This window comes from Ranitomeya variabilis, chromosome 1, assembly GCF_051348905.1.
Source record: "Ranitomeya variabilis isolate aRanVar5 chromosome 1, aRanVar5.hap1, whole genome shotgun sequence".
Lineage (NCBI taxonomy): Eukaryota > Metazoa > Chordata > Amphibia > Anura > Dendrobatidae > Ranitomeya > Ranitomeya variabilis.
The window spans coordinates 1122565169-1122582959 of NC_135232.1; the positions used below are offsets into that span (position 1 = coordinate 1122565169).

The following is a 17791-nucleotide window of genomic DNA, read 5'->3' on the forward strand; positions in this document are numbered from 1 at the left end:
ACAACATTCAAGAAGTTTATAAACCCTTCAGGTGCTTCATAGGAATTTTTGGAATGTTTAAAAAAAGGAACATTTCAGATCCAAATGTTTTTTATTTTCCCAGGAGTTGTTGTGCTCAAAAGTTGTTGTGCAAATTGTCCTGAGTACGCTGATACCCAATATGTGGGGGTAAACCCCTGTTTGGGCACATGGTAGAGCTCAGAAGGGAAGGAATGCCGTTTGACTTTTTCAACACAAAATTGGCTATAATTGATATCGGACGCCATGTCGTGTTTGGAGAGCCCCTGATGTGCCTAAATAGTGGAAACCCCCCACATGTTACCCCATTTTGGAAACTAGACCCCCTAACGTACTTACCTAAATGTGTGGTGAGCACTTTGAACCTCCAAGTGCTTCACAGAAGTTTATAACATAGAGCCGTGAAAATAAAAAATCATATTTTTTCCACAAAAATAATCTTTTCGCCCCCAATTTTTTATTTTCCCAAGGGTAACAGGGTAAATTGAACACTAAAAGTTGCTGTAACCCGAAATTTGTAATTTTTCTAAGGGCTAATAGAAATTTTTGTTTTACAACAAACTGAGGTACATTTTTTCCTGAGTGTGCCAATACCCTACATGTAATCTAGAAATATTTTTCAGGCACAGTGCAAAGCTCAGAAGGCAAGGATCGCCAGATTTTACTGTTATGATTTGCAGGTGCCATGACTCACTGGGAGAGCTCATGAGGTGCTAGAACAGCAGAATCCCCTATTAGTGACTCCACTTTACAAACTACACCTCTTAATGAATTCATCTAGGGGTGCAGTGATCATATTGACACCACGGGTGAGTCACAGAATTTTATACCATTGGGCAGTAAAGACAAAATAACTAAATTTTTACCAACAAAATTTTGTTTTAGCTAAATATTTTACATTTTCACACAAGAAGTGGGTAAAAATGGTACCACATTTTTCCCTACAATTTCTACTGAACGTGGCAATGCCCCATATGTGGATGTACAGTACTATTTAGCCATACAGAGAGACTCAGGAGGAACGGTACGCAATTTGCTTGCTGGAGCCCAGATTTTCCTAGAACAGTTTGCGGACTCCATATACATAGACCCTAATTGCTAGAAGAGCAGAATCCCTGTTCGTGACCCCATTTGGGAAACTATACCCCTTGGGAAGTTTATCTACAGGTGTAGTGATGATTTTGACTCCATGGGTATTTTTCAGAAACAAACAGCAATGAATGTTGCCGAGTGAAAATTGCAAATTGCCGTTGTAGTGAGCAGTACATTCTAGTGACCAGTACGTTGCAGTCACCAGTATGTTATGCCCAACCCTTGCTTCTGGAGGAATGCACCTGTAAGTTGGGTGGGCTCTCATCACTTCAGAAATGCCAAACGTGGACGCAATATGTGGTATACTGTGGGGCTCAGAGAGAGGTACATGCATTTGGATTTGGGAGCTGAGAATTTGCTGAATTTCTTTTGGCGGGTGAGGAGCCATTTTGCTTTTCCAGAGCCTTTGTGCTATCAGTAACGTGAAAGCCCCCTATATTTCCATTAACAGATGGCAGACCTGAGTGAGGGCTTGCTTTTTTTGTGGATTGAGTTGAAGCTTTCATTGGGAACATTTTGCATAATGTTTGGGATCACATTTATCCGTCACTCTACACTGAGTGACGTGATTCAGATGAAATCCCTGAGGTGACACCTAATTACACCAAAGCCATTGTTCTCCTGTATTGAAACAAACAAAAGCAATCATATCCCTCACCTGTCTGTCGTTCTGTCCTACGCTATAATCCATGTCTGTGGGATAAATAGTTTTCATCCTGGACGGTGCAAAGATGCAATCTTCCAAACTAAGAACCACTGGGGAATGAGCTGCTGCGGGCACAGCAACAGTGACTGGCGGTGACATCATCGAAGTTACCACCTGTCAGTGAGGCTGCGTTCACAGCCGGGCTGAACTGCGGTGACCTAGGTGAGATCCCGTGACCTCGGTGAGATGCCCACTAGCACTGTGAGCTAGCAGAGATCTCATCGAGGTCACTGCAGTTCAGCCCAGCTGTGAACGCAACCTCACTGACCTGTGGTAACCTCGATGATGGCACCACAGATCACTGATGCTGCGCTCACAGCAGCTCATTCTCTAGTGGTTCTCAGCCTGGATGGTCACATTCTGGCACCAACCAGGTTAAAAACTATTTCTCCCCCAGACATGGATTACGGCGTGGGACAGATTGATGGAGAGGTGAGGAATATGATTGCTTTTATTTTTTGTTTTATTGCAGGAAAACAAGGGCTTTGATGGAATTAGGTATTAGGTGAGCATAACTGTGTCTGTTATTTTTAAATAAAAATAAAAAAGTGTGTTTTATTTTATTTTTATAAAAAGTCTTTATTCTGGCTGTCTCTATATTTACCATACAACTATAGGATTAGTAATGGATAGGTGTCTTATAGACATCTCTCCTTTACTAAGCCATGGGCTTGATGACACCTGGAAATACAAAGGTGACACCAACACTACAAATATGAACCCCACTTGCCACCGCTACAGGGCAAATGTGAAGAGCCAGGCAAATCGCCAGAATTGATGCATCTAATATATGCACCTTTTCCGGGCAGCTGCAGGCTGCTATTTTTAGGAGGGGGGGGATCAAAATCCATGGCCCTTACCGGGCTAAGAATACCAGACACCAGCTGTCTGCTTTAGCAAGGCTGGTGGTCAAAACATGCGGGAGACTCCACGCCTTTTTTTTATTATGTCTTTAAATAATTTAAAAAAAAACAGTGTAGGGACCCCTCCATTCTTGGTAACCAACCTTGCTGATGCTGACAGCTGAGGGTTGCAGCCCCAGCTGTGAGTTTTGCCTGGCTGGCTATAGAAAATACAGGGGAACCAAAGCTGTTTTTTTCATTCATTTATTTATTTATTTTTAGCGCAGGCGGCAGCTGATAAATACCCCATCAACCGCTCCTGCTGTCACTGTTATTAGCTGCAACAGGGGTAAGCTGATGGGAGTAATTGTCCCATCAGCCACCACCTGCTGTCTCTTATCACTTAAATATAACTCTCATCATTCTCCCCTGTTTGTGTCGATCGCCTGCAAAGCAGGGGAGAATGATGAGAGCCATGTTAAGCAACCAATACCAGGGAGCAGCGCTTACTTTAAGCTTCTTCTTTGGCACCCGTCCATGTGGTACTGAAACAGCACACAGGTGGCACACGGATGCCACTTGTGTGCCACAAGTATTACACACACAGACACCGACATCTCCGGTACTGTTTTTTTCCGGTACCGGAAATATCAGGAGGTGTGAAAGATGCCTTTTTTCCATATTTTGGCCCACAGAGTCATGTGAATTCTTGTTTTCTGTGGGACGAGTTGAGATTTTCATTGTTACCATTTTCGGGCACATGACATTTTTTGATCACTTTCTATTCTGATTTTTGGGAGGCAGAATGAACAAAAAACAGCAATTCAGGAATTTCTTTTGAGGGAGTTTATGCCGTTCCATGTGTGGTAAAACTGTTTAGGCAGTTTTATTCTTCGGGTGAGTGCGATTACAGCGATACTTGATTTATATTTTTTTTATGTTTTGGCGCTTTTATACAATAAAAACCGTTTTATAGAAAAAAAAGAAAAATGTAATTAAAGGCAAGACAATTGCCCTGCAAATAAATGTGAATAGGGAAATTACTTAAAATAACATAGAATAAAAAATAAATAAATAATAATCTTGAACGAGGAGGCGGATGTCCAAGTTTAGGGAGAGGTTGAGGTGGAGATGGGCATGGCAGTGTATGTGGAAGAGGCGGATGCCAACAGCCTACACTGTCTAGTGTTTTTTTTTATTTTTTGGGGGTACTCTGAAAACAGTCTCTGTTGGGGGTACTCTGAAAACAGTCTCTGTTGGGGGCACTCTGCATACAGGCAGTGTAATAGTCTGCCAGGCATTTTCTATCTGTATGAAGGCCGTGTAATACTATGCACTTTTTTGGGGTGCAAAAAATGAGGAGAGCATCAAATAGAGAATATGACCATGATGCGGCTTCTCAGCAAAAAAAAAAATCTTTCCTCTTACCACTCCAGACGCATCCTATTTCTTCTTCTTTGCATCTCAAACCGGCCAGCGCATGGCAATGATGCCATGTGACGTGCACGCCCGACGTCTGCTGTTGGCCTATGATTGACTGGCGGCTGTTAACTATTGCAGTGCAGGATGCCGGTGGCTTTCTGTACAGCAATATATTTCAACTGTATGTACGTCCGAGGAAGCACATTCAGTTGAAAACTGCGAGTTAGGGAACCTGGTTGGGGCGATGCTTTTTGCCGTTTCGGGAAATCGGCTGTCATTTGAGCAATCGGTTCACCCCGAGCCGGAGAGAACTAGCCAAGTCTCTCCTTTGAATGTAAAGTTGAAACAAATGTATCTCAAAAACCTTCAAAGTAACAATAAAACTCAGTGAATGGATGCCATGATCGCTAGATCACCTTTTGAGCTACAAATTTCTTGTTAAAGCCAGGAGCTGAACCCAGAAAGTATATGAACCCCCTTCCTATAGAGCACCTTCCAACTTTACTTTGATGCAACTCCCTCTGCAAATAAATACTGGCCAAAAATGCTGTCATATGGATAATCCCAATAGATATATGGGCTATATCTTGTGGATACATGACTTTTCTGAAAGACTCTTGGCATAACCTGACAGCCAAAGTTAGAAAGACACTGGTCGACATGAGGAAAATATAGGTATTACATTGACTGGTGGAGAAAGTAGTTAAAAGTTTTTTGATTTGATCAACCATCTATCATGCTAGACCTTCTATAGTTTCATCGACAACAGGCAAAGTCAGAAAGGTAAATTTGATCACCATTATGAATTTTCAGATGAAGTTAGGTTTTTGTCTCTACAGTGGTAATAGGAGGCAATACAAATCCAAAATTACTAATTGAGCCAACATATACGACCTAAGACAAGGTTTTGTTAAATAAAGTAGAAAATTGTAAATATTTTAAACTAGAATTTTCTCTGTTCACAGGTTTGGTTAGTGGAAAAACCCTGATAGACATCAGTCTTGGTCCCATTATCATGCACCTTATTTCGGTCTGTGAGTTCTTACAAGAAATTCTAATGCTGAAACTGAATAATGCCTCCATTATGGAGCTTGAACTGTGGAAAAACAAAGATCCCAAGGCCTTTGACCGGACTCAAACTTCAAAACTCTTCATGGAGTTAAAACAGTTATGCAGGTCTAGTATTATGTACAATTTCTCGATTTTTTATTTTTTTTTGCAACAAATAGGTGAGCAATGAATAAGTTTTAGATGATGTTCTGGGGTCAGAGGCATTAAGCAGGACGAAGAAAGTATTCTTAAAAGAGTGGTCCAGCACCTAAAATATCTTTTCTAGTTATCTATCTTTACATCCTAACCATTTTTGTAATTACCTTTATTATAAAATACTTTAGACGTTTGCCTCTCTAGATAATTCCTAAGTATGATTTTTTGGTACTTCACTTCCTGTGATGTTTCATTTGAGAGGAGTCTCAAACAGGAAGTCACAGGATGCTGGGGCTGCAATCACTTCCCTGCAGTGTCTATCGCCTGTCCTGGAACAGAACCTCATCCGGAGACAGCGCTGCAGGTACTTACTTTAGTTTATATATATCATTTTTTTCACTACTTTCGATTTTGAAAAAGATGAATGATTTGATGATTTTAACTTTATTTTACATTGCTTTATGTAATTTTTAACTTTTTTAATATTACTTATTTGATGTCTTGTGCTATAAACTGTTAAAGATGAGATTTTCTCTCAAATCGAACCAACCTTAAGTATCGCAGTTCATAGGTACCTAGCATTGGGAGAAATAAATCAGAGAGACAGACTACAGGTTGTCTTTCCAAAATACCCTAGAGCCTTTATTGTCCAAGGGCCCTCTTTTATAGCCCAAAATCACGAGGAGCATAGATTACATAATAATTGGCAAAGAAAAGGATTATACAACAGCTTGTCACTTATGTCCTGGGATACAAGATGGATTTCACAAGAAGAATGCGGGGGGTGTTCTGCACATTCTCGTGGTTGACAATGATTTGGCAACAACAGTTGGGGTTATTCTGGTGAAGAGGATAAAAACAAGATACATATATCCTTGAAAGGACAAAAACACCCAATGTCCTGACAGCTTTCCGGGAATGACTGACCACTTGCTAATTAGAATGTTTGGTGTAACTAGACACGGGGAGATTAAGATGATAATGCAAGACTCTGTTGCCTATTATAGAAAAATGTATTTTCTGTATTTAAGCTTAACCATTTCTTTAACAATTCTCCTCTTTTTATCATCTAATCTACCTTGCCCTATCTGATCCCTTCCTTCCGTTAGGTCTGCAGGATGACCCTACTTCATGAAATGCACGGCTTATCCTATGCATATCATGGGATGCCAGTCCTGCTGTGCATCCATTCAGACCATGCCTGTTAATCAGACCTACTCTCCCTTTGACAGCCCTATCTATTATAGGAAGTACGAAATATGGGGAGATATATATGTATTATTAATATATTAATGTATATATACTTTAGATATAGATATATATTTTAGTGAAATAACTGTTTATTTAAGGCATGACCCTGACTGTATATAATGCAATGAGAAGACATTCAGTCCATGTTTTACCCGTTTCTGCCATTGCTTTCTGGATTTTTATTTTCAAAGTACCATTCAACCGCTCCACCTTACCGCTACTTTGTGGATGGTATGGATGGTACGGAGTGTGGAATGATTGCTCAATTCCTAGAGCTCCGGTAATTTCCTGATACACCTTTGATGTGAAGTGACTACCTCTGTCGCTTTCGATGACCTCTGGTACTCCAAAACTTCTGACAGTAATTTTTTTGCAACAGTGCGTGCATTGTGGAAAGCCGATGGTCTAGCAAAAAGGATGCTCACAAGATCTTATAAAGATTTCCTCACCAAATGAATTTTTTTCAATGAACTTTATATAAACAGTTATTTCACTAAAGATATGTTGAATCCGCATATATGAAGCAGCTGATAGTTATCACTAACCAGCATTCCATAGTCCTCGACGATCTCACCGCCTCACATGGAGGATTTTGTCAGGTGATAGGACCTGCATGCTGCCATTATATAGATCCTTCCGGACTAATGAGAGTCACCCATGACATAGAACAGGCAAGGCTGATCAAGGAAGGAGTGCGGAAAGCTAATTCACTCGAAGATTTGCCCTTCCCTGAGTGGCTCTCTTGGTTGATGCTTTGCACTGACGAGGGCCAACAGCCCGAAACACCATGTCTGCGAATTGAGATACTAATTTGGCTTTTATCCTAAGTCATATTGCACGACTCGTTAAAGGGTTGATTGTGACTTGTAGGATCGCTACTTCCAACAGGTGGCGCTATAGAGTTAAGTCCTCTTTTTCTCAGAAGAGGCAATTTGCATATTCTCTTGGTTGAATCCTTTAAACTGGTTCAAGGGAATAGGTGGCTGGGTATCTGGGGTGATGCACTTCCTCATCCAAGCTGTGTTCGTGATTCAGATTCTCGCGGTGATGATAAAGTTGTTCGTAATGTTGATTAAGAAAATTCTCAGTTCTAAATGCAAATGTTTTCCAGGTAAACGTGGAGTAAAGCTCGATATTGATTCAGAGACAAAGTATACTCAAGTGATGATGACTACCTTCATAACTGCACTCCAACGTGAATGCATCTTTTGCAACAAGCAAACATCTGTGGACTTGGCGGACTGTATGCATTGTGGAAAGCCGATGGTCTAGCAAAAAGGATGCTCACAAGATCTTATAAAGATTTCCTCACCAAATTAATTTTTTTAAATGAACTTTATATAAACAGTTATTTCACTAAAATATATATCTACTGTATATCTAAAGTATATACACATTAATATATTAACAATACATATATATCTCCCCATATTTAGTACTTCCTATAATAGATAGGGCTGTCAAAGGGAGAGTAGGTCTGATTAACAGGCATGGTCTGAATGGATGCACAGCAGGACTTGCATCCCATGATATGCATAGGATAAGCCGTGCATTTTATGAAGTAGGGTCATCCTGCAGACCTAACGGAAGGAAGGGATCAGATAGGGCAAGGTAGATTAGATGATAAAAAGAGGGGAATTGTTAAAGAAATGGTTAATCTTAAATACAGAAAATACATTTTTCTATAATAGGCAACAGAGTCTTGCGTTATCATCTTAATCTTCTCGTGTCTAGTTACACCAAACATTCTAATTAGCAAGTGGTCAGTCATTCCCAGAAAGCTGTCAGGACATTGGGTGTTTTTGTCCTTTCAAGGATATATGTATCTTGTTTTTATCCTCTTCACCAGAATAACCCCAACTGTTGTTGCCAAATCATTGTCAACCACGAGAATGTGCAGAACACCCCCCGCATTCTTCTTGTGAAATCCATCTTGTATCCCAGGACATAAGTGACAAGCTGTTGTATAATCCTTTTCTTTGCCAATTATTATGTAATCTATGCTCCTCGTGATTTTGGGCTATAAAAGAGGGCCCTTGGACAATAAAGGCTCTAGGGTATTTTGGAAAGACAACCTGTAGTGTGTCTCTCTAATTTATTTCTCCCAATTCTAGGTACCTATGAACTGCAATACCTGAGGTTGGTTCGATTTGAGAGAGATAAATCAGAGAGACAGACTACAGGTTGTAGTCTGTTGTAGGTTGTAGGTAGTTTACCATGCACCAGAGAAACAAGCATGAGAAGTGTGAAGGGATAGTACTTTCCTAGTTCCATTTCCTTAGTTCTTGTGGAATCTTTTACAGTGAGACGCGTGGATCCAGGCAGGCTTTCCTTCCAGCTTTATGAAGTTGGTGTGGTCAGCTGGGGGTCAAGGCTTTTTCTCAAATGCTTCCGCGTCACCACCCAGTCTCCAGGCTTGAGATCATGCGAGCCTGGCAGGGAGGAAGGATCTGGAATGGAACTAAAAACACAAGTATGAATTTGCCGCAATACTTGTTGCAATGCGCCAACATAAGCTGTCATATTTGAGTGAGAGACCTGCATTTGCTGAGAGAAGTACAACCCTGTTTTTGGAGGACCTCCGAAAAGAATCTCATATGGACTTAGACTAGCCTTTTTGGTTGGCGTGACCCTGGCTGTATATAATGCAATGGGAAGACATTCAGTCCTTGGTTTACCCGTTTCTGCCATTGCTTTCTGGATTTTTATTTTCAAAGTACCATTCAACCTCTCCACCTTACTGCTACTTTGCGGATGGTACGGAGTGTGGAATGATTGCTCAATTCCTAGAGCTCGGGTAATTTCCTGACACACCTGTGACGTGAAGTGACTACCTCTGTCGCTTTCGATGACCTCTGGTACTACAAATCTGCAAACAACTTCTGATAGTAATTTTTTTGCATCAGTGCGTGCATTGGCACAAGAACAGGGCCAAGCCTCTGGCTTGTTGGAGAACAAAACAATACATACTAGCACATATTCATAGGTGCCTACTCTGGGAAGCTGTATGAAATCAATTTGTATTTGCTGAAAAGGGTACAATGGCCTGGTGGTGCACTTTGGCGGCACCTTCACCGTTTTTCCCACATTGTGGCACGCACAGATCATGCATACCTGTATGAATTTGGCAGCAGCATAGTGGAAACCTGGAGCGACCCAACTAGCTTTTACCTGACTTACCATTGCATCTTTGGATTGATGCGTTATGCCATGAGAGAGAGAGAGCACATGATGGGGAACAATGCCCTTGGAAGGCAGTACTTACTGTCCGACCTCCACAGACCATCTTCTTCCTTCTCACATAGGTGCCTTTGCCATTCTTCTTTTTGTGGTGTAGAGGCCTGTTCTTGCAGGCTCTGAAGTAGTTGTAGGTCCATCCCCCCGGACACCTGCACAGTGTATATTTCTGCTGCAATACCAGCTCTATTATTGCCTTCAGCTTCTCTAGTGTGCTCATTAGTATGAGCCTGCACTTTGATTATTGCAACTCTCTTGGGCAGTTTCAGTGCTCTCAGAAGCTGAGCTACCAACTCTGCATTTTTAATGGGTCTACCAGAGGAACCAACAAACTGTCTGCTCTTCCATATGGGACCGTAATCATGGCAAATGCCAAAAGCATATCGGCTGTCCATAAAAATATTTGCTATCAGATGCTCAGCAATTATACACGCCTCAGCGAGTGCTTTCAATTCAGCTTCCTGAGCAGACATCCCAGGTGGCAGTGCTTCACTTTTGACTACTCCATGTTGGTCAACTACAGCATACCCCGTATGGGGTATCCCATCCTGATAAAATCGTGACCCATCTACATAGAGCTCTAGATCTGCATTAGGAATTGGTATCTCCTGCACATTGGCAAGTGGTTGTGTTTCTGCATCCATAAGCTCGAAGCAATTATGCTGAGCTTCAATTTCCTGGTCATTATCTGTATCAGGTAACAAAGTGGCTGGGTTTAGAACAGTACACCTTTTTATTGTCACATTTGGAGGTGTCAGCAAAGCCACTTCATACTTTGTCAGTCTGTTCATAGACAAATGCTTTGTTCTGGCTTGGAGCAGTAGCTCCTGAACAGAGTGTGGTACTAGAATCTCCAAAGGATTATCCAGTACCAAATCTGCAACTTTTTCTTTTAGTATCGCACATGCGGCAACATGTGGGTGCCCCCTTGGCCACTATTTCCAGATGAGCGGAATAGTATCCCAAAGGGTGATGTTTTCCCCCATGTTCTTGCGTTAGTACTCCTTTAGCATGTCCCCCCAATTCATGACAGTAAAAAAGAAAAGGGAGGTCATAATTTGGAATTCCTAGTGCTGGAGCTGAGAGAATGGCTCCCTTCAGGTCCCTGAAGCCCTTTTTGGCTTCTGGGGTCAGTTGGTACGGCTGCCCCTTGTTGCACGTGGACAACACATCAAAGACGGGCTGCATCAATTGAGATACAGCGGGAATCCACTCTCTACAATAGCCTATCAGCCCTAGGAATGTTGTTAGTGCAGCAATTGATGGGGGTTCCACCACTTGGCTGATTGTTATGATCCGGTGACTTTGGAGCCGCATGAACTTTCTCTGGAGTAGGTGGAAACTGTACTGACCGCAAAACCTGAACTAACACCACAACTAGAAGTAGCCGTGGGGTGTGCCTAACAAACCCTAGACACCTCGACACAGCCGGAGGACTAAATACCCCTATAGATGGAAATAGGAATACTACCTTGCCTCAGAACCCCAAAGGATAGGCAGCCCCCCATGAATATTGACTGTGAGTAGGAGAGGAAAGACACACGCAGGCAGAAAACAGGATTCAGCAAAAGAGGCCACTCTAGCTAAATAGGGAAAGATAGGACAGAATACTAAGTGGTCAGTATTAAAACCCTTCCAAAAATATCCACAGCAGATAATACAAAAAGTTCCACAATCTAACTAAAGACATGGAATGTATATCTGCCACTTCAGAGAATCCGACAAGACTGTGAAAATACTGACACAATCTAAGCTGGACAAAAAAACACTAAATAGCACAGAATTATTAAGCACACAGCATGTGTGCCAAAGAAACAAAACCAGACACTTATCTTTGCTGATTTGGCAGAAGGCAGAAGGAACCAAACCAGGACCAAAACCTCCCAACAACCATGGACAACTGGCAAGGAATAATGAATCCTGCACGCCTAAATACCCCAGTCAGAACTGCAATTAGCAGATACACCTGACCAGGACTGCAACTCAGGGACAACTGCATTACCACCTACAACCACCGGAGGGAGCCCAAAAGCAGAATTCACAACAGCTGATAGCCTTTTTCCTTTCTGGTGTTATGTGCTTTAGCTGAGATGAGATGCAGTGTCCCAAGAACGTGACTTTTTCCCCTGCTGTCTGCAGTTTATCTTTGGACCCTTTGCATCCCTCTTGATACAGAAAAATCAGTAGAGAAACTGTTTCATTTAAAGCAGACCTGTCTGCTTGGGGTACACAGTAGCAGGTCATCAACATATTGAAGTAACTGTACCTCACTATTTTCTGGGTGCCAAGAGAGCAAGATTCTCGCCTTTGCCTCGGAGAACAAAGAGGGAGATGTCGCACCCCCTTGAGGCAGGCATGTCCAACAATACTGTTTACCTGCATGAGTGAATGCAAACAGCAGTTGGCTTTCCTCGTCAATAGGCACTGTAGCGTGGCTAAAGGGCGTCTAATCGACGGGAGATATGTGTCACATAGATGGCTTACCGCTGTGATGTAACCATAGCTGTCGGTATGTGTGTCAGGACCTGTGGTGATGTCACAACCACATGTCTAATCATGTGATGGGTTCTGGGTGTGGTTTCAGGCTACTTAATGGAGGTGTGTTTGGCACATGGAGAGTGTTTGGGAATCTGTGAATGTGGACAGAGATCCCTGTGTCCAGGCAGGACACTACAGACAGGAGTCTGTGTGTGTGGAGGAGAAAGCCTCCACAGTGTGTTAAGGCCCCAGGATTGGGCCTGTGTGCTGAACATAGCACAGCTTGTGTGCCGTCAGGCTTGAGAAGAGCAGAGCTCTTCTATGGAGTTTTATGCTATATCGGCCTGATATACAGACTGTTTTCCTTTTTGTTGCTGCCTTAAATGGTTTATGGAGCGAATAAACCTACATGAACACTGAAGAGAATGTGCCTCCTGTTTCATCCTACGCATCTGAGCGAGTGAACCCCTACAGCACTGAGAAAAAGGCATTGCTCAGATCTATTACAGTAAAACATTTTGAATTGCTTGGAATTTGATTCAACAGAGTATGTGGGTGTCATGATTCCCAATGGCAGGGACATAGGCAAAAACAGGACTAGCTCTAGGAAGATGGAATCTAAGCTGACCGTGATGCTGAACCTAATGCACAACTACCAGTGGCCGGGGAACGTACCTGCGTTTTATCCCTAGACGTCTCGCACCAGCCGGAGATCTAGCTACCCCTACTAGAGGAAACACAGACCTGGCTTGCCTCCAGAGAAAACCCCAAAGTAATAGTAGCCCCCAACATATAATGACGGTTAGTTAAGAAGAAAACACATACGCAGTATGAATACAGGTTCAGCAAAGAGAGGCCCACTAACTAGATAGCAGAAAATACAAAAGTGGACTTCGCGGTCAACTCAAAACCCTACAAAATACCATCCTGAAATGACTTTAAACTCCGGTATCAACTCATGACACCGGAGTGGTCTTTTCAGTTCACTAGAGCTTCCAGCAGCAAGATTAATATAAATGCACGCTGGACAAAAGATACAAATGATCAAACTTATCTGACTCAGCAGACTTGGAGCAGGTAGCAAGTAACAGAGGAGCTCTGGTAACATTGATAGCCGGCAAGTAAATGAGTGAGAAGCCAGACTATATAGGAAACTCCCATTTCCTGATGGGAACAGGTGCACTGGAGATAGAAGACAGAAGTCAACCAGTACCACCAGTAGCCACCAGAGGGAGCCCACAAACAGAATTCACAACAGTACCCCCCCCTCGAGGAGGGGGCACCGAACCCTCATGAGAACCACCAGGGCGATCTGGACGAGCCCTATGAAAGGCGCGAACCAAATCAGAGGCATGAACATCAGAGGCAGTCACCCAAGAATTATCCTCCTGACCGTATCCCTTCCATTTAACCAAATATTGAAGTCTCCGTCTGGAAATGCGAGAGTCCAAAATCTTCTCCACAACATACTCCAATTCACCCTGCACCAGCACAGGAGCAGGAGGCTCAACAGAAGGAACAACCGGTATCTCGTACCTCCGCAACAAAGACCGATGGAAGACATTATGAATAGTGAAAGATGCCGGTAGGTCCAAACGAAACGATACAGGATTAAGAATCTCCAAAATCTTATAAGGACCTATGAACCGAGGTTTAAACTTAGGAGAAGAGACCCTCATAGGGACAAAACGAGAAGATAACCACACCAAGTCCCCAACGCGAAGACGATTACCAGCACGATGACGACGATTAGCAAACTGCTGAGTCTTCTCCTGGGACAACTTCAAGTTGTCCACCACATGACTCCAAATCTGGTGCAATCTATCCACCACAGTGTCCACTCCAGGACAATCCGAAGATTCCACCTGACCAGATGAAAAACGAGGGTGAAACCCCGAATTGCAGAAGAAAGGAGAAACCAGAGTGGCAGAACTAGCCCGATTATTAAGGGTAAACTCCGCCAACGGCAAAAAGGCGACCCAGTCATCCTGATCAGCAGACACAAAACACCTCAAATAAGTCTCCAAGGTCTGATTAGTACGCTCCGTCTGGCCATTCGTCTGAGGATGGAAAGCAGCCGAAAAAGACAAATCAATGCCCATCCTGGCACAGAACGCCCGCCAAAATCTAGACACAAATTGGGATCCCCTGTCAGAAACGATGTTTTCCGGGATTCCATGCAGACGAACCACATTTTGAAAAAATAGAGGAACCAACTCCGATGAAGAAGGCAACTTGGGCAAGGGTACCAAATGAACCATTTTAGAAAAACGGTCACACACCACCCAGATGACGGTCATTTTCTGAGAAACCGGGAGATCCGAAATAAAGTCCATAGAGATGTGTGTCCAAGGCCTCTTCGGAATAGGCAAGGGCAACAACAATCCACTAGCCCGAGAACAACAAGGCTTGGCCCGAGCACAAACATCACAAGACTGTACAAAAGTATGCACATCCCGAGACAGGGAAGGCCACCAGAAGGACCTGGCCACCAAATCTCTGGTACCAAAAATTCCAGGGTGGCCTGCCAACACAGAAGAATGAACTTCCAAGATGACTCTACTAGTCCACTCATCTGGAACAAACAGTCTCCCAGGCGGACAACGATCAGGCCTATCCACTTGAAACTCCTGCAAAGCACGTCGCAAGTCAGGAGAGACAGCAGACAATATCACCCCATCCTTAAGGATACCCGTAGGCTCAGAATCACCAGGGGAGTCAGGCTCAAAACTCCTAGAAAGGGCATCTGCCTTCACATTTTTTGAACCTGGTAGATATGAGACCACAAAATTAAACCGGGAGAAAAACAACGACCAGCGCGCCTGTCTAGGATTCAGACGCCTGGCTGACTCAAGGTAAATCAGATTCTTGTGATCAGTCAAGACCACCACCTGATGCCTAGCACCCTCAAGCCAATGACGCCACTCCTCAAAGGCCCACTTCATAGCCAAAAAGTTCCCGATTACCAACATCATAATTTCGCTCGGCGGGCGAAAATTTTCGAGAGAAGAACGCACATGGTCTCATCACCGAGCAATCAGAACCTCTCTGCGACAAAACCGCCCCCGCTCCGATCTCTGAAGCATCAACTTCAACCTGAAAAGGAAGTGAAACATCAGATTGGCGCAACACAGGAGCAGAAGAAAAGCGGTGCTTAAGCTCCCGAAAGGCCTCCACAGCCGCCGAGGACCAATTGGAAACATCAGCACCCTTCTTAGTCAAATCCGTTAGAGGCTTAACGACACTTGAAAAACCAGTTATAAATCGACGATAGAAATTAGCAAAGCCCAAGAATTTCTGAAGGCTCTTAAGAGAAGTCGGTTGTGTCCAATCACAAATAGCCCGAACCTTGACAGGATCCATCTCAATAGAAGAAGGGGAAAAAATATACCCCAAAAAAGAGATCTTCTGAACCCCAAAAATACACTTTGAACCCTTTACAAACAAAGAATTAGCCCGCAAAACCTGAAAAACCTTCCTGACCTGTTGAACATGCGACTCCCAGTCATCGGAAAAAATCAAAATATCATCCAGATACACAATCATAAATTTATCCAGATATTCACAGAAAATATTGTGCATAAAGGACTGAAAGACTGAAGGGGCATTAGAAAGACCAAAAGGCATTACCAGATACTCAAAATGGCCCTCGGGCGTATTAAATGCAGTTTTCCACTCATCTCCCTGCTTAATCCGCACCAAATTATACGCACCCCGAAGGTCAATCTTAGAGAACCACCTTGCCCCCTTAATACGAGCAAACAAATCAGTCAACAATGGCAAAGGATACTGATATTTGACTGTAATCTTATTCAACAGCCGATAATCAATACAAGGCCTCAGGGAACCATCTTTTTTACCCACGAAAAAAAAACCTGCTCCTAAAGGGGATGAGGATGGACGAATATGTCCCTTTTCCAAGGACTCCTTAATATACTCTCGCATAGCAGCATGCTCTGGCACAGACAGATTGAACAAACGACCCTTAGGAAATTTGCTGCCAGGAATCAAATCTATAGCACAATCGCAATCCCTGTGAGGAGGGAGCAAACTAAGTTTAGGCTCCTCAAAAACATCACAATAGTCAGACAAAAATGCCGGAACCTCAGAGGAAGTAGATGAAGCAATGGAAACCAAGGGTACTCCCCCATGAACCCCCTGACATCCCCAGCTTAATACGGACATTGTCTTCCAGTCAAGAACTGGGTTGTGAGTTTGTAACCATGGCAATCCAAGCACTAAAACATCATGCAAATTATGCAACACAAGGAATCGAATCACCTCCTGATGGTCTGGAGTCATACGCATAGTCACTTGTGTCCAGTATTGAGGTTTATTCCAAGCCAATGGTGTGGAGTCGATACCCTTCAAAGGAATAGGGACTTCCAGAGCCTCTAGACTAAACCCACAGCGCCTGGCAAAGGACCAATCCATAAGATTCAAGGCGGCGCCAGAGTCCACATAGGCATTCACATTAATAGATGATAACGAACAAATCAAAGTTACAGACAAAAGAAACTTAGACTGCAAGTTGCTAACTGCAGAAGACTTATCAACCCTTTTAGTGCGTTTAGAGCATGCTGATATAACATGAGCAGAATCGCCACAATAGAAACACAACCCATTTTTACGCCTATAATTCTGCCGTTCACTTCTGGACAGAATTCTATCACATTGCATATTCTCCGGTGCCTGCTCAGAAGACACCGCCAAATGGTGCACAGGTTTGCGCTCCCGCAAATGCCTATCAATCTGAATAGCCATTGTCATGGACTCATTCAGACCCGTGGGCGTAGGAAACCCCACCATGACATCTTTAACGGCGTCAGAGAGACCCTCTCTGAAATTCGCCGCCAGGGCGCACTCATTCCACTGAGTAAGCACAGACCATTTACGAAACTTTTGACAATATATTTCAGCTTCATCATGCCCTTGAGAGAGGGCTATCAAGGCCTTTTCAGCTTGAATCTCCAAATTCGGTTCCTCATAGAGCAACCCCAGCGCCAGAAAAAACGCATCCACATTGAGCAGCGCAGGATCCCCTGGTGCCAATGCAAATGCCCAATTCTGGGGGTCACCCCGCAGCAAGGAAATAACAATCTTAACCTGCTGAGCAGGGTTTCCAGCGGAGTGAGGTCTCAGAGAAAGATACAATTTACAATTGTGCTTGAAATTCAAAAAACGAGATCTATCTCCAGAAAAAAACTCTGGTATAGGAATTTTAGGTTCAGACATAGGAGCATGTATGACGAAATCTTGTATATTTTGAACCTTAGAAGCAAGATTATTCAGATTTGAAGCTAAACTCTGGATATCCATTTTTCAGCAGCTGAGATCTGAGCCATTCAGGGATTAAGAGGAGGGAAAGAAGCAGACTGCAATTATGGCTAAACAGACTTCAGAGTAAAAAAAAAAAAAGGTGTCAGAGACTTCTTTTCTCTCCTACTTCAGCCAATACTTAACACATTTGGCCGGCTATACTGTCATGATTCCCAATGGCAGGGACATAGGCAAAAACAGGACTAGCTCTAGGAAGATG

General features: G+C 43.1%; 1 protein-coding gene across 1 annotated transcript in view; it reads left to right on the forward strand.

The window, feature by feature from the left end:
- LOC143792980 (indolethylamine N-methyltransferase-like) overlaps window positions 1–17791 on the forward strand; it is a 32877-nt gene that overhangs the window by 2099 nt on the left and 12987 nt on the right. The window contains exon 2 of the mRNA XM_077279519.1: window positions 5046–5256. Within this exon, the coding sequence (XP_077135634.1) occupies window positions 5046–5256 (211 nt within the window). The remainder of the gene's footprint in view (window positions 1–5045; window positions 5257–17791) is intronic.